The sequence below is a fragment of the Gymnodraco acuticeps genome, unplaced genomic scaffold (genome assembly GCF_902827175.1).
Source record: "Gymnodraco acuticeps unplaced genomic scaffold, fGymAcu1.1, whole genome shotgun sequence".
Classification (NCBI taxonomy): Eukaryota; Metazoa; Chordata; class Actinopteri; order Perciformes; family Bathydraconidae; genus Gymnodraco; species Gymnodraco acuticeps.
In genome coordinates, this window is record NW_022990279.1 from 323488 (window position 1) to 350094 (window position 26607).

A 26607-nucleotide genomic window follows, 5' to 3' on the forward strand; every position below is an offset into this window, starting at 1 on the left:
TGTACTCACAGAGAGAGTGACTCAGGTCTCAGTGTTTACTTATACCACACTGGATAAATAGGTCACCAGTAGAAGAGGGCATTCACTTGAATAGAAAACATGGCAATAAACAAGCTCTTGTGTTACATGTTACCTCATACAATAGTAGAGTAAAGCTTAACAAATAGTGATTTCATAGACAAATAAACCAAACCAGTTTTAGAGTCTTTTTAGCAGTGTTCATTAAAACACTATGACCAAATCACCAGCTAGCTTTTATTTTTCATGAGTAAGAGGACACCTTTAACTGTGATGATGTTAACATGCAATATTTGAATAAGACACACTGAAATGTAGTTTGAAAAATCAGAAACGTAACCAAATTATCTTTATTTTTGTTGAAATCAAAGAGAAATCCAATTTAATTTTTCCATTTCAATGAAGTAGTTCTGTTTCCTGTTCATAAAGACATCACACAAAGACCCTGTTGCATTTTATTATAACGTGTGGTGTGTTTACAGGGACCGTTGCAGAAATCAAGCAGCTCTTAAACATCAGATTACCGCTGTATTTACACCTCATTCGGCTGTGAGACTACAGAGGGATTCAGTGGAAGTGTGTAGGGGTCGATTTGGAATTAGGCCAAAGAGCAGAGTAACTTAGTTGACGGGGAAGTAAAACAATGACATCATTAGAGCCTAAGAAAAAAACACAAGGTGATATCTCGGCTAGTCTAGATTGACTAAAATGTTCAATATAATCTCATCAGAAAAAGAAAAAAATCCGTTTTCCTTAGCTAAGATAAGGCAAAACTTGACAAAAAACAGGGTGAGGTGGACTGAATAGTAGAAACAAAAATCTCTTAAACGTTTCCACTTCTTGTACGTGGCTAACCTTTGACCCGTGACCTTATTACCACCTATTGATCTGATGTCATGCATCATGTCACCTGGAAACTTTACTAAAGGTCTTATTTTCTGACCTGTGATTTCAGAGTAGTGTCTGCATTTTAAACCAATGATCCACAAAGTACACTTACGTTTTTTTGGGATAATGTCAAGAACCCTTTGTGTTGTATGCTAGTGAGTTGGCCTTTTTTCTGTCTATCTGAACGATTGTCCTCCTGTAAACCTCCTCCTGTACCGTTTCTCACCACTAGATGGTGCTGTCCGTCTACTATAGTGGTCTCACTCTAACAGTCAAACTTTTTTAGGAGTTTGTTTCTACTTTTAAACCTGTTTTGAACAAAAGAGTGTTCCTGAAGCTTGAGTAGTACAACAGCAACTCAATCATTGACCATTTTAATAAAAAATCACTTATATCATCTGTGAGTAAATACTTTGTGTTGATGATGGACTCAATGGGAAATGAACATCTGTGGTGTAGTGACAATGTACTTGAGTATGAATGAAGTATGAATTTGAGGGTCTTGCACCTAAGAATGTCCTTTCAAGCTACCTAAAACGTACTCAACTACACCTCAGAGGTACATTTTGTAATGCATATACTGCTACTTCTTGACAGCTTTAGTGTCTTCTCAGATTACAGTTTTCCATCCCGTTCCTTTCTAGAGAGAACATTCATTTCTAGATGTGTCGATCTTAAATTGAATGTTTATTTCCCTCCTTATGCTAAATAAATGTGTATTAAACAAATCAGATCAGATTTAAACTACTTAATAGCAAAATAACGAAGAACTGAATCTCTCAAAAAGCATATGAAATGTGAAAAACACTTCGTGCCTCAGCAGAATCATGTTCCCTTCAGGAGAGAGGGAGCGGGAAAAAGGAGAGAGAGAGAGTCATATCTATATGCTCTCTCTCTCACTATCTGATCTCTCTATCTATATCATCTCCTCTCTCTTCTATCTCTCTATCTCTCTCTCTCTCTCTCTCTCTCTCTCTCTCTCTATCTCTCTATCTCTATCTCTCGCTATCTCTATCGCTCTCTCTCTATATCTCTAGATCTCTCTATCTCTCAGGTGGTGGGACGCCGCGAACACCACCACCTTTATCTGCCACATGAATTACACCAACCAGGACGCAGGGTGGCCTGGTGCCGAGGCTTTGACTCTCGCCTCTACATGCTGTGCTTCCTTCCTGCCGTTCGTGCTGCTGGTGTTTGTCTCCCCGACCTCAAATACCTGGCTCCTCTCTCTCTGGTGGCCAACATACTGATGACTGCCAGCCTCATCCTCATCTACTTCTACTCGCTCACGGTGAACAAAGCATTTATATATCCTTTATTTAACCAGGTAAAAGTCTCATTGAGATTAAAGGTCTCCCATTATGTAAAAATTAACTTTTTGATGTCTTTTAATGTTTATTCATCCTCATCTACTTCTACCCGCTCACGGTGAACACAGCATTTCATCTCTACTCTCTTTTCTCAGAAGCAGGGAATTTATCTGAATTTATTCTCAAGTCAGAATCATTCAGAAATTAGATTATTTTTCAGTAGAATCCTCAAAAATCAAATTTTCAGAAAAATATGACTTTACCCACCAAAATTCTGTCTTTTTGCTAAAGTTCCATCTTCTTGTCAAAATTGTGACTTTTTCCGAAAAATTAAGAAAATGTGACGTTTCCGCAAAAATCTAAAAACTTGACTTTTTCAGAAGATATCAAAAAATGTCGACACAATTTAGATTTTTCGGAATAAAATTAGAATTTTTCGGAATAAAATCAGAATTTTTCGGAAATATCGAAAAAAAAATGAAAATGTTTCTTCCTCAAAAAATATCTGAAAATGTGACTTCAGAACATTTCAGAAAAAAAATTGACTTTTTCAGAAATAATTCAGAAAATGTTGCTTATATCTCTTCTCGTATGGATGGGTTCTGCGAAAACGTTTCTACTTTTAGCGTTTTATTTTTATTTATATATTCATTTATTTAACAGGGACTGTCCCTCGAGCACAGAGGCTATTTTTCATCTCTAGTCCCTGGACAGATTTTGTAAGTCGCCACACATAAGATCCACACAGGAGCCATTTCATTGTGTGATGGCAATAAAAACAGCATTTCATTCTTAATTTGCGGGCGCTGCAATTGTTGTGACGATATAAATATTTATCTTGCAATCCAGGAAGTCAGCATACAAGTAAAGTATCATTATAAACTTTCTCGGAGTCTGACCGATGCAGGAAAGAAGGACCTTTCTCCACTGTTATACCTTCATCCATTCAGAGAAGATTTTACTTTGCTGTACTTAGTTCCCAGTACTTAGTCCTGCCGAACTCTTTAGTCCCTGAAAGTGTCTTAGTAGATCGCGTTCACACCGGAATAAATCCCTGAGGGAGGATTAGGCAAATTAAGCCGCTGACGTCACTTTTTCTTCTTCTGGTTTGGGTTTACTGGCAGGCCGCAAACAACTTCACGGCGTATACTGCCACCCGGAGTCCGGGGTAAATCGCCAGAAGCGCCGACACCTCCTCATAGGGCTGTGCAATTAATCGTATTTTAATCGCGATTACGATTATGGCTTGCGACGATTATGAAAACAGCATAATTGACAAAATACGATTATTTTGCTGGGTGCGCTTTCGCTCCTCCCTAAAAGCCCACTCGGCCACGTGGGAGTGACATGTGTTGTGAGTGTTCAGCGAGAGCGAAGATGTCAGAACAAGAGCAGCAACTCGTTAAAAAGAAGGGTCAAACTATTTCCACTATTTGCAAGTACTTTGCCTTTACATTTCACATCGCTAAAGATATGTGCCCAGTTAGCACTGTTAGCAACCAGGGCTTTAAGCAACTTGTCAACACGTTGGACAAGCGTTACGCGATGCCGTCTCGGTATTATTTCAGCAGGTCTGCGCTGCCTGCACTATATGACAAATGCCGTGGGGAAGTTGAGAGAGATGTGGCTTCAGCTAACTACTTTGCTACCACAACAGACCTATGGTCTAGCCCAGGGGTGCCCAACCAGTCGATCGCGAGATGTGTCTAAAAATAGAACAACAATATTCTGTTTTATCGTTAATGTCCTATAACATAATGTTCCTGTGCCAGAATAATGCACTTGAACGCATCAAAGCTTTGTGATTGGCCGGCGTCACCCCATGTGTCGGGGCGTGGCTGAGGGTCTTCAGTACAGGTGGCAATATTGTCACCTGCCTGCGCTCTTCTCTGAAATCAGACCATGTAAACAGGCTGGTGTTTCTTGCAAAACATCTTTAAGCGATGACACGAGCAGCCCTACCAGCATTTGCCATGGTGGCCTAGACATTTTTATTTGGTCTTAAATTGTAGTTCAACATTTATTTCCTGTTACTTCTGGACCATGACGGTTGGCCAGCCTTCAACGTTTAACTGAGTGGAATATGTTGAATATGTTTTACCAACATGTTGGCTATATGTTAAGGAGTTTTCAGTAGGTTGTGACAGTGCACTGCATCATATTTGATTTCATTTTTTTTGGTCTAATTTATTTTTATTTATCATATTAATAATATATGTTTAGTATGGTTTTGGAAGTGCGCTCCAACATATTTGTTCTTGTTTATTGGTAAAATATTATTTGTTTTAAAGTTCAATAAATGGTCAATGAATAATCGTCAAAATAATCGTGATATCAATTATTGACCCAAATAATCGTGATTATGATTTTTGCCATAATCGCACAGCCCTACTTCCTCATCACTCCACCGTTCCCACGTTTTATTTTGTGTTGCCATAAGTTAGTCTCTCTCCGTTGGGCTAATGCGAAAAGGTTCGCATGAACTAAGTTCTAGTTCCAGATCTTTTTGGTGTGAACGCAAAATCCCAAGAACTATCGGAACTATTCCTGGGAAAAGTACTCCGGTGTGAAAGCGCCTAATACATCTGGGAGAGAGTTCTTGGTTTATGAAGAAACACGAACAAGTGAAATACTACAAAACACAGTTGTTTACAAGTCCCCAGCCATTTATAATAACATACAAAAAACAGGTAACACGTCGCCTTCTCGCTGCGATTCTACTTGATATTCAGTTTGAATGTGCAACACATTTTAATGGCTGTAAGTCAAGCTTCATCGTGCTATATTTTGGTTTATTTTGCAGGAATGATTGTTCCTTCAAAGACCCATATCATCAGTTTATGTAATTTGTGTGACTTGGTCATCAAACAGGTCACAAGGTGTTACTACTTGGACCTTTTGATTGCAAAAAATATCAGATCAGATGTGTAGAGCCAGTCAGAGAAGAGTCTATCATATAATATGATATTGCTTTTGCAAACATGTATATTAAATATTCTTTATTTTCCTCGTTTTCTCCCTGTAGAACATCCAGTACCCCATCGACCTCCCTAAAGTTGGAAGACTCAAAGACTATCCTCTCTTCTTCGGGACGGCCATCTTCGCCTTCGAGGGAATCGGAGTGGTACGTTAACAAAAGCACATTTACATCCTGTATTAACGTGAAGTATGAATCCGGATACCTTATCTCAGGGGTGTCAAATTCAATTTAATTGCGGGCCACATCAGCATTAAGGTGCAGTCAATGTGCCGGTTGTAACTTTAATATCAATCTATAATATATATTAAATAATGTATTATATGACATTATTGCCTCTGCGTTGGATTATTATCAGATAGGGTAATAACTTCATAATTAACTACGTCTGGAAGCAGAAGTCTAGGGCAAATAATTGCAAGTCTCTTCAGTGAGAATGTTACAAAATGAGATGCATTGTGGGACATGTAGTTTATTGGCAACGTGCTTCTGTAAAGTGGCATGTAAACGTATTATATTCTTTCCAAGCTCTTGCGGGCCACATCAAATGAAGTCTATCTACCTATATATATGCAATCAACAGACCCATACATATACACCAGTGGCAAACCGTCAGGGCCTTCAAGGTATTCAGAGAATACCCTGGAACACTCGGATAAAACAAACCAAAAATCGTTTTAATTATATAAATAAAATGTAATGGTTTTATGTTAGAAAAGAAAGCAACCAATCAGATCTTGTTCTGGGTCTCTGGGTAGAATATCCTTCAACAAGGTATTCTACATCCTTGATCGAAGGCCCTGGCCGTTGCACTGAATGAGAGCGTACGTTTGGACTGACAGTTTGATCAACCAATCATATATTGATGTGTAGCCAATGGGCGTGTTCTTTCAGAGTTTCCCTCGGTTCCAGGTATTCTAGAAGGCCCGCTAGTTCACTGGCTCGAGGCAGAGGATCTAGATGAATGCGACAAAGAAATTCATGCCGTTTTATTGTTTTTAACGTTGAACTGACAAGTGCAACATGTGAAGATGAAGTTGTTGCGGAATTGTTGTGAGTACCTTTTTCAAGACGACAATTCAGTGAAAAGACGGACATTATAATGCCATGGGGGGGGGGGGGGGTCCAGTTGTGATAGACACGGTTCGCCACTGATATGCACACATTAAGACCTAAATGCTCAACAATCAACAATATATACAAAATAACAGTCACTTCAATATCTTTGAGATTGCATTTCTACCTGGTATTATAATCACTCCCCCTTATTTCCATTCTGTCTGCTCAGTCAACATACATGTAGTCTTCATTATAAAGTCCATGAAACGATATTAATCCATAACATCCTGGTTTGAAATGTTTATATTTTAGAATAGTTTATTACTACTCTTTTAACTTGTTATTATGTGCAATGCAACAAACATTTTTCCTATATTGGGATTAATAAAGTACATTATCTTATCTTAAGACTTTTCTCTCCCCTGCAAATTGATCCTTAAACCATGCTTTACATTTGGCCATTTTTCTTATTTACAGTGCGTTTGTCTTTGGTATTAATCCATCACATCCTGTTTGGAGACGTTTATTATTATTATTGTCTTTTTGTGTGTGTGTGCAGGTTCTTCCTCTGGAGAACAAGATGAACCGGCCTCAGAGCTTCATCCCTGTTTTATATTTGGGGATGGGCATCGTCACCTTCCTCTACGTCACCCTCGGCACCATCGGGTATTTGTGCTTTGGAGACACCATCGGAGGAAGCATCACCCTCAACCTGCCAAACTGCTGGTAAGATAATAATAATAATACAATACAGCTTTATTTATACACTTTTTTCACCGAGGGCCACATCCAGAAAAATATACGAAGGGCTGGGCCACTTACGATTTATCGCCTCATAAGTTCAGTTATAAATTGGAAAAATCAATCAAATGTAGGTCAGTGATGCTTAATAATTGAAAATGCTTTAAGAAACCCAACAGCCTAAATCCCAGCTCTCCAGAGGGTTTACTTTATTTAGTTATAAGACGTGTTGGCAGCTCGTCCCTTAAAACAGAAGCTTCAGATTGATTATAAAAAGAGGAAATATGAAGGGTAGATTTCAAGCTTGTTATGGAAATAAGTTATTGTGCTTTTTCTAATCAACTAAGATTTGTTTGACATTTTCCCCAACTTTAATTGACTGAATTTATTTGAAAAGTGGGTTTTTTAACACATGAATACTGTCTAATATATTGTGTGTGTGTCCTCAGTACCGTGAGGAGCGTTTCCACATGCACCTGCGCACCAGTTATGTGCAGCCCTGGATATACACCTGAACATCAGCAGGAGAGGACTCTTTAAAGTAGAGACACTACATACTGATATACACCTGAACATCAGCAGGAAAGGACTCTTTAAAGTAGAGACACTACATACTGATATACACCTGAACATCAGCAGGAGAGGACTCTTTAAAGTAGAGACACTACATACTGATATACACCTGAACATCAGCAGGAGAGGACTCTTTAAAGTAGAGACACTACATACTGATATCACCTGAACATCAGCAGGAGAGGACTCTTTAAAGTAGAGACACAACATACTGATAAACACCTGAACATCAGCAGGAGAGGACTCTTTAAAGTAGAGACACTACATACTGATATACACCTGAACATCAGCAGGAGAGGACTCTTTAAAGTAGAGACACTACATACTGATATCACCTGAACATCAGCAGGAGAGGACTCTTTAAAGTAGAGACACTACATACTGATATACACCTGAACATCAGCAGGAGAGGACTCTTTAAAGTAGAGACTCTACATACTGATATACACCTGAACATCAGCAGGAGAGGACTCTTTAAAGTAGAGACACTACATACTGATATACACCTGAACATCAGCAGGAGAGGACTCTTTAAAGTAGAGACACTACATACTGATATACACCTGAACATCAGCAGGAGAGGACTCTTTAAAGTAGAGACACTACATACTGATATACACCTGAACATCAGCAGGAGAGGACTCTTTAAAGTAGAGACACTACATACTGATATACACCTGAACATCAGCAGGAGAGGACTCTTTAAAGTAGAGACACTACATACTGATATACACCTGAACATCAGCAGGAGAGGACTCTTTAAAGTAGAGACTCTACATACTGATATACACCTGAACATCAGCAGGAGAGGACTCTTTAAAGTAGAGACACTACATACTGATATACACCTGAACATCAGCAGGAGAGGACTCTTTAAAGTAGAGACTCTACATACTGATATACACCTGAACATCAGCAGGAGAGGACTCTTTAAAGTAGAGATACTACATACTGATATACACCTGAACATCAGCAGGAGAGGACTCTTTAAAGTAGAGACACTACATACTGATATACACCTGAACATCAGCAGGAGAGAACTCTTTAAAGTAGAGACTCTACATACTGATATACACCTGAACATCAGCTAGAGAGGACTCTTTAAAGTAGAGACACTACATACTGATATACACCTGAACATCAGCAGGAGAGGACTCTTTAAAGTAGAGACACTACAGACTGATATACACCTGAACATCAGCAGGAGAGGACTCTTTAAAGTAGAGACACTACATACTGATATACACCTGAACATCAGCAGGAGAGGACTCTTTAAAGTAGAGACACTACATACTGATACACCTGAACATCAGCAGGAGAGGACTCTTTAAAGTAGAGACACTACATACTGATATACACCTGAACATCAGCAGGAGAGTACTCTTTAAAGTAGAGACACTACATACTGATATCACCTGAACATCAGCAGGAGAGGACTCTTTAAAGTAGAGACACTACATACTGATATACACCAGAACATCTGCAGGAGAGGACTCTTTAAAGTAGAGACACTACATACTGATATACACCAGAACATCTGCAGGAGAGGACTCTTTAAAGTAGAGACACTACATACTGATATACACCAGAACATCTGCAGGAGAGGACTCTTTAAAGTAGAGACACTACATACTGATATACACCTGAACATCAGCAGGAGAGGACTCTTTAAAGTAGAGACACTACATACTGATATACACCTGAACATCAGCAGGAGAGGACTCTTTAAAGTAGAGACACTACATACTGATATACACCTGAACATCAGCAGGAGAGGACTCTTTAAAGTAGAGACACTACATACTGATATACACCTGAACATCAGCAGGAGAGGACTCTTTAAAGTAGAGACACTACATACTGATATACACCTGAACATCAGCAGGAGAGGACTCTTTAAAGTAGAGACACTACATACTGATATACACCTGAACATCAGCAGGAGAGGACTCTTTAAAGTAGAGACACTACATACTGATATCACCTGAACATCAGCAGGAGAGGACTCTTTAAAGTAGAGACAATACATACTGATATACACCAGAACATCTGCAGGAGAGGACTCTTTAAAGTAGAGACACTACATACTGATATACACCAGAACATCTGCAGGAGAGGACTCTTTAAAGTAGAGACACTACATACTGATATACACCAGAACATCTGCAGGAGAGGACTCTTTAAAGTAGAGACACTACATACTGATATACACCTGAACATCAGCAGGAGAGGACTCTTTAAAGTAGAGACACTACATACTGATATACACCTGAACATCAGCAGGAGAGGACTCTTTAAAGTAGAGACACTACATACTGATATACACCTGAACATCAGCAGGAGAGGACTCTTTAAAGTAGAGACACTACATACTGATATACACCTGAACATCAGCAGGAGAGGACTCTTTAAAGTAGAGACACTACATACTGATATACACCTGAACATCAGCAGGAGAGGACTCTTTAAAGTAGAGACACTACATACTGATATACACCTGAACATCAGCAGGAGAGGACTCTTTAAAGTAGAGACACTACATACTGATATACACCTGAACATCAGCAGGAGAGGACTCTTTAAAGTAGAGACACCACATACTGATATACACCTGAACATCAGCAGGAGAGGACTCTTTAAAGTAGAGACACTACATACTGATATACACCTGAACATCAGCAGGAGAGGACTCTTTAAAGTAGAGACACTACATACTGATATACACCTGAACATCAGCAGGAGAGGACTCTTTAAAGTAGAGACACTACATACTGATATACACCTGAACATCAGCAGGAGAGGACTCTTTAAAGTAGAGACACTACATACTGATATACACCTGCACATCAGCAGGAGAGGACTCTTTAAAGTAGAGATACTACATACTGATATACACCTGAACATCAGCAGGAGAGGACTCTTTAAAGTAGAGACACTACATACTGATATACACCTGAACATCAGCAGGAGAGGACTCTTTAAAGTAGAGACACTACATACTGATATACACCTGAACATCAGCAGGAGAGGACTCTTTAAAGTAGAGACACTACATACTGATATACACCTGAACATCAGCAGGAGAGGACTATTTAAAGTAGAGACACTACATACTGATATACACCTGAACATCAGCAGGAGAGGACTCTTTAAAGTAGAGACACTACATACTGATATACACCTGAACATCAGCAGGAGAGGACTCTTTAAAGTAGAGACACTACATACTGATATACACCTGAACATTTTAATAATATGTCCTCGTTAAACGTGGAGAGGGTTTCTTGCCTTCTGAAAAACATTTAGGAGCTTGTTTCACAGAAGAAGCTGATTTTTCTGCCACATAAGTCTCGTTTATTTGACTATTTCTCTGCTCTGTTCCCAGGACCTACCAGGGGGTGAAGCTTCTCTACTCTTTCGGTATCTTCATCACTTTCGCCCTGCAGTTCTACGTCCCTGCGGAGATCCTCATCCCCCCTGTGTTGGCTCGTGTGTCGGTGAGATGGGAGCGACCCGTGGACATGTTGCTGCGCACCGTCCTCGTCCTCTTCACATGTAAGTGCAGGGATCAAGTTATGTGGGAGACAATACATTTCTAACATATAAAAAGACAAGGCAATGTAACTTAAAACACTAGAAATAAACAATCCAAAATATTTCTGAAATAGAATAGCATTAAATAGTTAAAAACATACATGTGGAAAATATACATGTGGAAATACAAATTTACAGTAACAAATATAATGCTGGATATTATTGTGCAAGAAATGGATTATTCAATATTAAATTGAATATAAATGTAAAATGTACAGTGGGAGTTAAGTTATAAGTTATAATTGTTATTAGGGCTGTCAAGTTAACGCGTTAATAACGCTTAGGGTAATGTTGTGAATCGAGTGGCCCATGGTGGTGGTGGGGTTATGGTATGGGCAGGCGTATGTTATGGACGACGAACACAGGCCACTCGATTCACAACATTACCCTAACCCTACCCCTACCCCTAATCCTACCCCTCACACCAGATACTGACTGGTCTTCGGACCCCCCCAGACCCCCCCAATAAAGCAAAACTGCACGTTTCAGAGTGGCCTTTTATTGTAGCCAGCCTAAGGCACACCTGTGCAATAATCATGCTGTCTAATCAGCATCTTGATATGCCACACCTGTGAGGTGGGATGGATTATCTCGGCAAAGGAGAAGTGCTCACTATCACAGACTTTTTCAGATTTGTGAACAATATTTGAGAGAAATGGTTATTTTGTGTTTATAGAAAATGTTTTAGATCTTTGAGTTCATCTCATGAAAAATGGGAGCAAAAACAAAAGTGTTGCGTTTATATTTGTGTTCAGGTAGTTTGAGAGGTAATTAAAATAGCTACGTGTGATATTCTAACCTGAAGTCAGTGCTTGAATTGGAATGAAAAAGGTGCCAGTACTCTAAAATCAGCAACTTTTTCAAGTCAATTTTATATATACAGCCCACAAACAAGAATTTGGCTACTATAATGCTGGTGGGTTTGTCTCTTTACTACTGTATATTTTAGAAAGGTTCACTGTACTTAACATTTTTTATGATAGGCAGCGGATATGGCTAAAGCTCAGTAAGGTCAATATTAACTGAAAATATAGCAATCAAAGTCTAGATCTTCTGCTGAAGACACATGAAGCAGAGACCTTTCAGGTGAGAGCCCCTCTGGTGGTGTTCAACATTAATGACAAGGAAACAAAGCTCTGGTCAGAAGCATTTTTTATAAAAAGCTTTAACAAAATTAAGTATTTCTGTACATTTTGAATGCAATCTAACTTTCCAATTCAGAAAACGAAAAACGAAAAAGTGCCAAAAGTCTTCTCACATGGCTGAGCTGCTTTGCAATATACTTCACCACTGAAGAATACAAATATGTATAAAGTAAACTATGATGCAATCTAACTTTCCAACTCAGAAAAATGATAAAGAGCATGAACAAAGAACATGTAAAAACAAATGCAAAATGTGCACAATCTAAAATGAGAAACTGTAACTGCAAGTAACAAAGTCTGAGCCATGGTAAAGAGTTACATTGAACACCAAGCTGATCAGATAACTCCCTGGTTGGTCTGAAGTCCTTCTATCTCCAGGATCTGTACAAATCGGCACATTATGCCAAAAGTCTTCTCACTGGGTGAGCTGCTTTGCAATATACTTCACATTGTTAGAAAAGGCTCCAGAAGGCCTTGGGGACATCAGTATCAGGGGCTGGAGCTGGACATTACATTACATTACATTGCATTTAGCTGACGCTTTTGTCCAAAGCGACTTACAATAAGTACATTCGACCAGGAAGACACAACCTTGAAGAAAACAGAATCATATAAGTATATCAGGTTTCATAGAGCCAAACATTTCAAGTGCTACTCAACTGGCTTTAGGTAATCCAGTCCTTTATTAGTATAAAAGTGCTTCGTTAATCGTTCTAACGCTCGAAGTGGAGTCGAAAGAGATGAGTTTTCAGTTTGCGCCGGAAGATGTGCAAGCTATCTGCCGTCCTGATGTCAATGGGGAGCTCATTCCACCATCTTGGAGCCAGGATAGCAAACCCACGTGTTTTCGCCGATGGGAACTTGGGTCCCCCTCGCAGCGAGGGCGCAACGAGTCGTTTGGCTGATGCAGAGTGTAGTGCACGCGCTGGGGTGTACGGTTTAACCATGTCCTGGATGTAGGAAGGGCCAGATCCATTCGCAGCACGGTAAGCAAGTACCAGTGTCTTGAAGTGGATTCTAGCAGTTACCGGAAGCCAGTGAAGGGAGCGGAGGAGCGGAGTGGTGTGGGAGAATTTAGGAAGGTTGAAAACCAGACGAGCCGCTGCATTCTGGATGAGCTGCAGAGGTCGGATGGCACATGCAGGTAGACCAGCCAGGAGGGAGTTGCAGTAGTCTAGGCGTGAGATGACGAGAGCCTGGACCAGAACCTGCGTCGCTTTCTGGGTCAGCTGGGGACGTATCTTCCTGATGTTGTAAAGCGTGTATCTGCAGCAGCGGGTTGTAGCAGCGATGTTTGCAGTGAAGGACAGGTTGTTATCTAGGGTCACACCCAGATTCCTTGCAGTCTGAGTCTGGGAAACAACTGAGGTGCCGATGTTGATTGTCAGGTCAAGAGTTGGACAATCTTTTCCCGGGAGGAAGAGCAGCTCAGTCTTGTCAAGGTTGAGTTTGAGGTGGTGAGCAGACATCCACTGAGAGATGTCAGCTAGACAAGCAGAGATGCGTGCGACGACCTGGGTCTCTGAGCGGGGAAAGGACAGAATTAATTGGGTGTCGTCAGCGTAGCAGTGGTAAGAAAAACCATGCGGGCTAATGACTGATCCGAGCGAGTTTGTGTACAAGGAGAAGAGGAGGGGACCAAGAACAGAGCCCTGAGGGACCCCCGTAGTTAATTGACAAGGGTCGGACTCAGACCCTCTCCAAGTCACCCTGTAGGTACGGTCTTTCAGGTATGAGGTGAGGAGGGAAAGTGCAGAGCCAGAAACTCCAAGTTTTTGGAGAGTGCGAAGGAGGATCTGATGATTCACCGTGTCGAATGCAGCAGACAGGTCCAACATGATGATGACAGAGGAGAGGGATGCAGTTTTGGCAGTGTGCAGTTCCTCCGTGACAGCAATGAGAGCAGTTTCTGTGGAGTGACCTGCCTTGAAACCAGACTGGTGCGGATCCAGAAGGTTGTTCTGATTGAGATAACAGGAGAGTTGTTTAAAGACAGCGCGTTCAAGTGATTTAGACAGGAACGGGAGGAGAGAGACAGGCCTGTAGTTTATAACATCAGACGGGTTGAGAGTGGGTTTCTTTAGGAGAGGGTTTACTCTTGCCTCCTTGAGACTGTTTGGAAAGTGACCAGAAGTTAGAGAAGTGTTGATGAAATGGGTGAGAAACGGTAGAATATCAGGAGCGATAGTCTGAAGGAGGTTTGAAGGGATAGGGTCCAGAGGACAGGTGGTAGGGGCGGGCAGAGGTAATGAGGGTAAGAACCTCACTTGGAGAGAGAGGGGAAAAGGAGGTTAGTGTGTTGGTGGAAGGAAGGTCTGGTGACCCAGCGGTGAGTAAAGGTGAGTCAGAAAAAGAAGAGCGAATATCATTAACCTTTTTTTCAAAGTGGGTAACAAAGTCGCTTGACAGAAGTGAGGAGGGGGGAGGAGCTTTTGGAGGGTCCAAGAGGGTGGAGAAGATGGAAAATAGTTTTTTAGGATTGGAATAGGAAGATTGGATCTTATCTTGAAAGAAAGTGCTTTTTGCCTGAGAGATGGAAGCAGAGAAAGAGGAGAGGAGAGCTTGATAGGTTAGGAGGTCGTCACGGTGTTTGGATTTCCACCATTTCCGCTCTGCTGCGGACAGGCTCTTTCATCAGCACTTCTCCTTCCCTTTGCCAGCCAGGACCTCACATACTGTTCCGGATTGAACTGTCGTAGTGATGGTCCATTACATTTAATGAAAACCAGGCTGGACAGTCGGCTGACAGAGAGAGCATTCCTTTTTGCAGTAAGGATATCGTTCATGCAGCTGAATGCCCGCTCACACTCACTAGTGGAGACAGCGATGGTTCGGACTGCTTTCAGTAGAGGCTCCATGGCAGCAGGTGTACGGGATGCCCTGGTTTCCTTGTATTCGCGAAAGCCCTGAACAGTCTCTCTTCTGTCCACTTTCAGCACTTCGCACAAACGTAGCACCTCTACGTCCCCATACTGTACGTCTAACTCCTCTTCAGGCCAACTTCCAGGATGGATAACTTTCATGTCCTGGATTAGCTGATTGTCCCGGGCCTCCCGGCCATGTAATGGGATTTCTCTTGTGCTGACATGAGAGGAGGTTGTGGAAGTCATTCTGTGTCTCCGATTCTCTACCATACTGCGGAAAAACTGACCTGCATGAATCTGTACAAGCCTGCCATTCTCACGCAGGGCAACACCCTTGAAGGACTTCTCAGCTAGAGCTGTATGAACTGTAGTCATGTGTGGGCCAGGCATGGTGACCATGGATTCAAAAACTCGTATTTATCGAGTTAAGAGCCTATCTGCTGTAGGCAGTGTCATCTCTCTTTTTTGGAGTTGCCGAGAGAGGTCGCTGAGCTCTGTGAGCGCATCGTACATCAGTCCCAGATTGCTGACAAACGTTGCAGATGTGAGCACATCATCCAGGCCCTTGTACTTTGCTCTGTCTCTGGAATCCCTGCTCGTGTCGTTTGCAGCATTTGTGAAGTGATCATGAAGCACTCGGTAGTTTTCCCAGACTGCTCTGACGCTCCTTTCACTTGAAGCCACCCAGCGGATGGACAAAACACGCCCTATCACCAGGAGACGCTGTCCGACTGCTTGCGCACACTGCGCTAACTGCCTCTGATTTTTGGGGGAGGCATGGAACAAGGAATAGAGTTTGTCAAAAAAGATCTGGAAATGATTGAGCCCTGAGACCTCCTTGACCACATCCCCAACTGCCAGCTCTAGACGATGATTGGAGCAGTGCCACACAAACAGGCTTGGGAATTTACTACACAACTGGGTAGCAACGCCTGTTCTCTTCCCTAGCATGACTGAAGCCCCATCACATGCAAAAGAAACGAAACACTGACCTAAAAAGTCCTCGTTAAAATCTCTTCCAAGACACTCCATTAACGCCTTTGTGATGTCATCAGCCGTTGTTCCATCCAACTCGATCAGCTCCCAAAAAAACGTTTCGGGCTCAGCATCAGCTAATGCTGAGCGGAGACACACAACAAGCACCGTTTTACCACTAATCGTGGTAGATTCATCGACCAAAACACAGAGTTTTCTTTGGTTTTCTGTAATGTCTTTTGCCATTTTTTTCTTCAGCTCATGAGCTATGTGGTCGATGATTTCGCCACAGGTTTTATTGGAGTGCAAAACCCTGCCCACGTTCAGCCCATTCAGTTTCTGTACATTCAAATCAATTGGCATGTCTGTGAATGGCCGGCTATGTTTGCCAATTTTATATGCCGTTCGAAAAACTCTGATAGTGGTGTCTAATTCAGATTTATGCATAGACTGCACTTGATGTTGAATAGTTTCACGTGAAGCAGATGTAAGGATGTCAGCAGCTTTTACATGGGCTTGTGATTCTTTATGTTCTTTGATTTTTTTTCTCAGGCTAGCTTGTTGTTTGCCCTTGTCAACACCGAAATGAGACACTGCACACTCACCCCATTCAGTTGACAGTTTCAGTCCTTGTCCAGTGTGTATTCCCAAAGATTTGACATCTCTGCATATCCGACATCCTAGCTTCTTATCTTTAAGAAGGAGCCATGCATTGGTCTTGCAAAAATATTGCACCTTGTCCGTTGTCCAGCAGTCAGGTGCATCGCTTTGCCCGGTGTTGGTGGTGGCAGTTGAGCCAGCAGCAGCTAACTTTAGAGGCTCTGGAGGAGGCGGCGGAGCTAATGCTAATGCACTAGAACTTGGAGCAGGAGGATCAACCAAAGAAAGCTCCCCATCAGACACAATTTCCAACACAGGCACAGCATTCTCTGTATTTGAAGTTTCTTCCGGCGACAACCGCTGTCTTTTTGCACTTTTATTAATCCACTCTAACATTTTAGAAATGCTAATTTGTGACGTGACTTGCTTTCCTTCTCTCGGGGGCGTGCCTGCTCTGTTCTATCACTCTACATAGCCACCCACTGGGTGGGAGTTGCACTGCATAAACACAACACACGTGCATCTAGGTATGTAAATTGTAAAGCATTAAAACATGGTTTTACTAACAGTTTTCCGTATGTTGTTACTTCGGCATTATTATTATTATTATTTTGAAATGTGTATTACTATTAAATCACGGTCAAATAGGTTAATTTTGACATAGTCGTTTCCACCACAGTATTTACATGGAGAAGATAAGCCCCGCCCCCTCTCCAGCACGTTCTGTTTGAATGACAGGAGTAAACAGCTGACAGCCGCTGTGAAACTCCAGCGGTTAGAGCGATGAGAATGTCCGTTCGGCACCTCATGACGCATCTACTGAGTACCGGGCGGCTGTATATATATATATATGGATGTATAATAAGAACGGCGGGAGAGTGTTGAGTACTGGCACGGTGCATGAGTACCGGAGTACCGCCAGCATGCCGGTACTGAGCAAGAAGTGCCGGTACTCCATGGGTCAGAACCAGAAGTGCCGGTACTGCGTACCGGTGAGTAGGCCTACCGGCCCAATTCCAGCACTGCCTGAAGTGTGTGTTTTGTTCCGCTCACCGCTGCATGTGATTATGCAGAGCTGCGTGTCGACTCGTCAGCAGCAGCTGATCTCTCTCTCCCGTCAGATTAGACTTCACTCGCGTTTATGTCCATATCGATCAGATCCAGCTAGTTCTAGCTAATGATATGACTACCTGCTTATCAAAAGACACCTAAACAATAAGTGTCGCTATGCAACCGGGTGAGGCCACAAAGTATAGCGCACCATTATGCATTTGTTTACATGCCCACCGGAACCCCGAGGCATTACCAACAGATCAACGCACAATCAACCCATCCAGGACATCTCTTTCTCCACATTACGCAGGGGCGGACTGGCCATCTGTAGAATCTGGAGAACCACAGAACGGCCGGTCGTCAAGGGCCGTTGACGGCTGGCCGGCCCTTTTAAAAAAAATAGTTTAACGTCATCATTTAAGTTGCGCTGACGGCCGACAGAGGGTGACAGCGGCCGCTAATGCAGTTGTGTGGTTCGTATCTGTCAATAACACACGAAGAAGAAAAAAGACCGGCCACACGAAGAGAAGGGATTAGACGCCGCGGCAGACAGGGAGAATGAAAACACATGGATATAAATCAAAGAAAACGAAAAGAAAAAGGTGGGGGCGAGAAGGCAAGAGAAAAAAAGGTGAAGTCACTCGCAGGTGAAGCATATAAATGTCGCAAATTGACAGACCTTTTTGGCAGCAGCGCTGCTACAAGCACTATCAGCAGCAGCTTAGAACAAGTGCAAGATGATGAAGAGAATGATGAGGGCGCGAGTTCAGATATACAGCCAGCCTCCTGCGTTCATGATGAGGGACAGAGTTGAGCTGGTGGAAGAAGCAGCTCAACTGGCACGTATACAAGTGCAGGGCAAGAGCAAGAGGTGGGTGAGAATTATCCCTTGAACTCAGTGGCGTTTTCTCCTGGAGGCCACTTCCCCTGCATTTTGGATTGTAGTTATAATTTTAATAAATAAATAAAAACACTTAGTTTAGTTTCGGTAATTATTCTGCCGGCCCATCTCTCCCCCATTCTCATTGAGTATTTTACAAAGAGTGAAACTGCGCCCCTCTAGATGTTATGGTGAAACAGTAGATTGCACTCTCTGTTGCGAGAGGAGGCCAGCCGAAATTGGCTTCCCTTGCCCCTTGGTGAACATTTTTTGAGAGATTGACCAATCAGATGAGGCTCACGTCATGCCTCACAATCCAATCAAATCGCATCAACTTCAGTTCGTACTGTATCACCACCCTTAAAAAGTAGCAAGCAACTGAAGCAAGTGCAATTATGGAGGGTGGAGATTTGGAGTATTTCATCAAAAATAATTGTACTAAACCTCCGCTACAGCAGCAACAACAAATACAATCTGATGACAGGCCAATGCCCAAACTGGAGCTGTGTACAGCGAGGAAAAAAGGAGCGAATCGGACGTAAAAGTTTAAATAATAAACAGCGGATTTCTAACATTTGACATTTCATATGGCCGGACTGGGTCAGTTTCCAGGGCTGAATTTTAGTCTCAGTCCGCCCCTGACATTACGTGTTAGACATTAGAGTTGACTATTCTTGTCTGTCACATACTCTTCTTGTCTGTCACATAAGTGGCGCAACTGAAGCGGTATTGCGCTAAAGGGAAATTATTTTTACCGGACATTTTGACCGAAGAGATTTAGATTTGCCGGCTAACGGGAACTCTGACGCCACCATTTTGTGTGCTTCGTGGATGCGCTCGGCTTCTCTCGACTGCTGCTCGGGTCTGCTCGGTCAGCTTCCGGATGAGGAGGCATTCGTTCGACCAACTTAGATAACATTACAAACATTTTTAACAGGGGCCTTAATAGTGTAAATAAGGTTTGTTTTGGCAGTTATAACTGAATATAATGTTTTCTACTTTTTTACATCTGGGAAGGCATTTGCCTTCATTAGATGGAAAGTGTCTTGACCAACAACTTAAGTATTTCTTATAGCTATGCAGGGCATGCAAGCGAGCAAACACAAACAAGAACAAACAAACAAGTGAAATGAAGAATACAATTGAAATTGTACAATATAATATTGAGGTGGTTCATCTTATAATTCAGTCTAGAGCAGGGGTCTCCGACCTTTTTCTAACCGGGAGCTACTTTTGAAAAAAGAAAGTGGCCAAGAGCTACTTATGTTATTTTATATAGATTTCAGTGCACATATCACATTCGTGACTCAAGAGCAGAAACATTAACATTAACATGAATAAACTTGACTCTCTCATGAAGAGAAAAAAAGACAAATAATCACCATGCAGTACTGAGTTCTGCTTTAACATCAATAACTACAGTAAACAGTTATACAGATAAGAGTGCAAAGTTCCTAATTGTAATAATAACATTTCTAGCTCTATAGTTTAAATTATTTCAAGCATTTCATGTAAAAGGGGGAATATGGCTTGTGCTTTTCTCAACTTGCATCAAGCAAACATATGTCTTCAAACATTCAGTCTGTCACTGCATTGTTGTCTTTCTCCTGACTCAGCTAATGTGACACCTGGCACTGCATAGCATCCATCAGAGCACTGTACTGGGGAGTGTATCCTGACAAATTCACTCTGATTGAGTCATTTAGGTGTTCATCAGTAAGTCTTGTCCTGAATTTGGATTTGATAAAGTTCATATCAGAGAATGCTGATTCACAGCGATATGTTACATTACATTACATTTAGCTGACGCTTTTATCCAAAGCGACTTACAATAAGTGCGTTCGACCAACAAAATACAACTTGAAGAAAACAGAATCATAAAGTACATCAGGCTTCATAGAGCAAAAACATTTCAAGTGCTACTCAACTGGCTTTAGATAAGCCAGTCCTTTATTAGTATAAAAGTGCTTCGTTAATAGTTCTAACGCTCGAAGTGGAGTCGAAAGAGCCAAATAAGCAGGACAGTTTCAGTGCAGCAGTTTGAATGTTTTTGAATATCTCTGAGTCCAATAGCTTCCAGAAATCTTCGTCCATCTGATGTGCTTTCAGCCGAATGTCATTCTGGAGATTGATTATTTCCAGCTCCAACTCTGAAGCACTGAGACTGAAAAGGCTGGCCAGTTGCTCAGACATGTCAGTAACATCCACAATGTTGAATGGGTTAGCAAGGAAACTTGCACAGGGCTCAAGCTGCTTAAAGTCAAGAAACCTGTCCTCAAATTCCTGCCCAAGCTTAGTTAAGCAGTCACAGTACTTTGATAAGTCAAGAAATCCAGCAGCAGCTTTATTCTCCTGCAGTACTTTTTGAACAGAGGGGAAATGATGCAATTTCTTTCCCTTTACTTGCTGGAGATATAGACACAGATTTGCTTTAAATGCCTTTACAGCACTAATCATGTCACATACTGTTTTGCCATTGCCTTGTAGCTGGAGGTTAAGCTGGTTTAATTTTCCTGTCAGATCAGTCAAAAAGGCCAGGTCAAGTACCCAACCAGCATCAGATAAGATGGAGGTGTCCTCCCCTCTCTCTTCCATGAAGAGCTTTACCTCATTCAGCAAGGAGAGGAAGCGCTGTAGGATTTTCCCTCTACTCAACCACCTCACCTCAGCATGGAGAAGGAGATCTCCATATTCAGCTGACAGTTCCTCAAGAAAATCATTGAAGCTCCTGTGTTGTTTTGCCTTCGCTCGGATAGAGTTTATTATTTTTATCACAGGTTTCATGACGTGATTGAAGTCCATAACTTTGGCACAAAGTGCTTCTTGGTGAATGATGCAATGGTAACTCAGGAAACGTGGGAAATATGGATCTGACTTACAATTTGCGATAAAACCGTTGTGGCGACCTCTCATAGCCGGGGCTCCATCAGTTGTTATGGATACAAGCTTCTCCATTTGCAAGCCTTTATTTATGAAATAATTCTTAATAGAATTATACACGTCCACACCTCTTGTTGTTGTTTTGAGTTGAAGCAGTGTCAGAAATTACTCTTTCGCCGTAAAATCTTCAAAAACCATCCGGATAAATACAGACAGCTGAGCTGTATCGCTCGCATCCACCGACTCGTCGCACTGTATGGAGAACCACTTGCACCTGACCATGTCCCGCTCCAACTGTCCCATGGCATCCACTGACAGCGCCGACACTCTCCTCGCCACAGTGTTGGGTCCCAGTTGCACATCGTCAATGGCAGACATTATCTCCGACTTGCTCTTGTGGTCTCTGAATAAAGTCTCTGCCATAAGAGACATCGCTCCCTTAAGAACACCGCCATCAGTGAAAGCTTTTTTGTTCTTTGCCAAATACTGAGCGACTCGGAACGATGCTTCTGTAGCTAGGCTAGCTTTCTTGGCAGGCTTCGTGAACAGTGAGTGTTGCCTTTGTAGCGTAGCTTTTAATTGTTGTACCTTCTCAACGCAAAGGCAACTGCCGTTAGGATACTCCTTTGAAAAGTTTTCGTGAAGTTTTGTGAAGTGTCGCTCCACATGTCCCTTCTTCCCCACCGCAACACTCGAGCCACAAATTAAACACACACACTTGTCTTTGATGCTCCTAAATAAAAATTCATGTTCCCACTCGTCATGAAAGTAGTATATTTTAGATTTCTTCTTTGACGGACCTTCCTCAGTTGTCATGACTGCATCTCTTTTTCTCTATCTTTCTTACTCTCAAAATATACTACATAAATAAATATGTCTCAACATGTCAACTGCACTTTAGCGCCCTCTGGTGAGCTACTCGGAAAACCTCCGACGTGTTGGCGACCCCTGGTCTAGAGAATGCACCAGACAGCATCTAAGACCTGCAACAATCTAAATGTTCTAGGAGGAGGCCCCCCCAAACCCTTCGTGCTTCATTTCGTCCGTGCGCATTTTTCAGGGCAATCTCTATTGGGCTCAGGGCCATCTGTAAATTAGCTTAGATGGCCCACAGTCATGCACTGTGTAATGACCACACACTCATTCCCCTAATCATGTTTAACTAGCACACGAACATCATGTTCTCCAAATGGACGCACCAACATCAGAGCAACATGTATGTTCCAGATGTCGAAAGGTCTCATGACGTCTTTAGGAGTCTTGCAGGATATGAATTATCCAATTAACAAACTATATATACGTTTGCACATGAACGCACACACTTTTCTTTACATTAACTAACACACAAACCTCAATGTTTTCCCTCTAACTCTATTATAATCTAAACATCCTCTTTGTCAGCTCACTTGAATGAATGAGTGAATAATTAGCAAAGAGACGATTAGCCTCTTGGCTCTGGAAGCTGTAATGCAATAACATACCTAGTTACTATGACTAGGTCCAAGATTGATATAACAATACCATGAACGGAACAAATACAAATGAAATGAAAAGGATATCGCTCCCAGTTGGATCTCAATAATGTTTGCTGGAATCAAGGGCTGAAGTCGAATAGTCCATTTAGCTTAGGAACCTTCCTAACGGAGTGAAATGACCCGGAAGTCCCTCAGTGGCAGCCATGATAAGTGCCGTTCCAATTCTCAAGTGCAGTGGTTCTCAAACTTTTTTCAATCATGTACCCCCTTTGAAAAAAAAGTTCAGCCCTGATCAGCGCAAAAACTATTTGTTAAGGAAAAAATGCCTATATAAAGAGGTACAGCACAGTGCTGCACCATCAGTGTCTGATTTATTAAAACAACAACCTTGTAACTGAGAAACACTTAAATGCTACATTTCAAATGTTTACAATCCGTCACTAAATTCATGTCAAACCAATTTTAACATCATGCAATAACACTGAGACGACATTAGTTGCATTGAACTGATGTTTTTAATAAGTTGTCCTTACAATGTAGTGAAACATGGGCTTGTGCTTCACTGAGGATCTTTGTCATTCTGACAGGGAGGCAAACTGCAGTTATTACACTTCGCGTTTTGAAATATATGAAACTGTTAATATAAAACCCACACTGCTCAAACTTCATTACTTTAACTAAAATTGGTATATTTCTTTATTTCGGGGCATGGGGAATGAAGAGAGAAAAATATATGAGCATTTTATGAGCATGGGATTTTGACCCCTCATATAAACATATGCATAATGCTGCGCTAAACTTTGCGGCCACACGCCGTTGCGGCCACACGCTTATTGTTTAGGTCCTTTGATAAGCAGGCAGTCATATCATTAACTAGAACTAGCTAGATCTGATAGATTTGGACATAGATGCGAGTGAAGTATAACCGGACGAGAGAGAGAGATCAGATCAGCTGCTGCTGACGGAGAACACGCAGCTCTGCATGATCACAGCTCCGCCGCTGTGACGGACTGTTGAGCCGAGCAAAATTAAATACATTAAGAGTTAGAACACACTTAGCTAGTTTATCTACTCTGGAACCAGCTAAACTAGTTATAAATATATTTATTCTTTACTGTCGTGTCACTTATTACAGGTTCAGCGAGCTGCACGAGACTGACGGGCTGTCAGGAGAGGGAGAGGAAAAGAGAGCACCCCGTTTATTTTTCCCATTTTATTATCCAGAGTTTCTGTAAACTTTGAATAAAGTAGTTAATCTACTATTAGTAGTTTGTTTAAATGCATTAATTATGTTTGTTTTTTTCATTAACATAAAATAAATCTCACGTACCCCCTGCAGTACTCCAACGTACCCCTAGGGGTCCGCGTACCCCCATTTGAGAACCACTGCTCTAGATGATAGGAAAGGAGGTTTCAAAACTTCCTTTATAACCTCCTTTAGCTTAGGAACCACTGGACCTCCCTAACCGAAAGGAGAGGAGAAAATGCTGCCCCACAATGCCTTGCAGCATTTGCCGTCACACAACAGTCAGCCGTTCACGGAAACAAACGATTATGACGGAGAAATGATATCATAAACGTTACGGTGCTTATTAAGCTTTTTAAAACGTATGTGGTAAGTTGCAAAAAAAGAAATATGAACGTTAGTTTTTACTGAAATGATCAAATAAAGTCAACATCTCACAGTCTTTACTGAGCTGTGTGGAGTTTGTTCAACTTTTAAAAGATGTTTGAATGGTGATATACACAGTGATAGATGTTAAGGACTAACGTTTATAATAAATACATTTGTATTGATTTTAAGATCTTTTCATCAATCATACGTATTGGGATCATGTGTATTAATGTGGACCGGAGGGAGAGGGTGACGAGCAGAAGCTTCACTTTCCTTTTTATTTCAATTCCAACTTTGGTCCTGAAGAATATGTTTCTCTGTTGTCCACGTTCATAAAGCAACAGCGTCAGAGCACGGTGCAGAGTCTCTAGATGAGTTTACATGAGTCCCTCGTTCTTATTGAACATCCATGTTGTAGTCCGCTGTATAGAAAACTGTAGTTTCCATAGTTTCCCCACAGCAGCAGACGCACATTCATGACGTCCGCTGGCGCATCATAAACACGTCGGATAGTGAAAGTGCATTCGGATTCTCTAAAGTACCGCAGTCTCTTCTCCTAAGTCCTTTTGAATTCTCCTATCCACTATCCCTTAACCCCGTGACGTTTCACTCAGAGGTCAAGGAATAGGAGATAGGAGCTGATTTTTGGATTATCCGACCGCAACCAAGGAGTTGAAGTACTAAACGCTTGAGGGGGAATAATGCGACTTCGACACTCACATCTGCGAGCAAGAGATTGCTTTTGGGTTTTTGAATAAGAATACTACAAGAGATTGAAGCAGCGCATCATCGTGTGCATACGTGATGAGCAAATCTTCAAGAGAAAAAGCCCGTGAGTCTCAGTGTTTGAATCAAGATGTCGGTCCTTGGCTTTCCGAAGGGAGATGCGTTTGTCTTTGTTCCACTTGTTCCATGCTGCCGTGTTTTTTGTTTGCTTTGAGCATTGCCAGGTTATCTGAGGCGTAAAATGCACAAAGAAATGAGACCATGAACGGTCCAACACACAGCAGCTACATCCCTCTACTCTACAGCTAGCTTTTAAGCTCTTCTAACAGTAACACATCCGTGAAAATAACATATTAAAACAAAGAAAACATCACGTAGGAACTAGATATCATACAGTAATAACCAAAGAGACTGTGAGTGTAGTAATAATAATAAATGATATTTATATAGCGCCTTTCAAGGGACCCAAGGTCGCTGTACATGGTGGACAAACAAAACAAACAGACAATCAACGGGCAAACCAAAGAATAAATAAATAAAGGAAGCCGAGGGACCAGAAAAGGGCTAGGGCCCGAAGGCCAGGGTGACCAGGTGTGTTTTTAGTGATGATTTGAAGATGTCCAGGGAGGCAGCATTACGGATCTCGGCAGGAAGTGCATTCCAGAGGGTGGGGGCCGCAACACTGAACGCCCTGTCACCAACAGTTCGGAGGCGAGAGCGGGGGATGGAGAGCAGGCCCGTGTCTGAGGACCGCAGACTCCGAGAAGGGGTGTAGGGATGGAGGAGGTCCGATAGGTACTGGGGTGCGAGGGAATGGAGGGACATGTACGTGAGGATGAGTGTTTTGTATTGAATCCGGGACTTGACCGGCAGCCAGTGGATGAGGGTGGGGGTGATATGGTGCCATGGCTTGGTGTGGGTGAGAAGCCTGGCGGCAGAGTTCTGGACGTATTGGAGCTATTTAAAGCCTCTCTGCCTCGCTCTGCTTTTTCCTACAGGCACCCGGTTCTGTTGAGTATGCTGTTTGTTACTTTAGTTGCTTTAGTGCACCTCAACACCCTCACACATTAGGCGCGTTCACACCGTAGTACTTTTCCCACTTTAGTTCCGATATAGTTCCGAAATGTTGCGTTCACACCAAAAAGAGCCGGAACTAAAATTAGTTCATGAGAACCTTTTCACCCCCTTTTCCGTCCTTGCTAGAGAGCAGGGACTTTCGTGGGAGAAAAAGGTT

General features: G+C 42.0%; 1 protein-coding gene across 6 annotated transcripts in view; it reads left to right on the forward strand.

The window, feature by feature from the left end:
* The window catches only part of slc36a1 (solute carrier family 36 member 1), a 75027-nt gene that overhangs the window by 45553 nt on the left and 2867 nt on the right, over window positions 1–26607 (forward strand). For all 6 annotated transcript variants that reach the window (XM_034221727.1, XM_034221726.1, XM_034221725.1 and 3 more), the window contains 3 exons: window positions 5242–5340; window positions 6812–6978; window positions 10952–11121. In XM_034221727.1, coding sequence (XP_034077618.1) covers window positions 5242–5340; window positions 6812–6978; window positions 10952–11121 — 436 coding nt within the window. The remainder of the gene's footprint in view (window positions 1–5241; window positions 5341–6811; window positions 6979–10951; window positions 11122–26607) is intronic.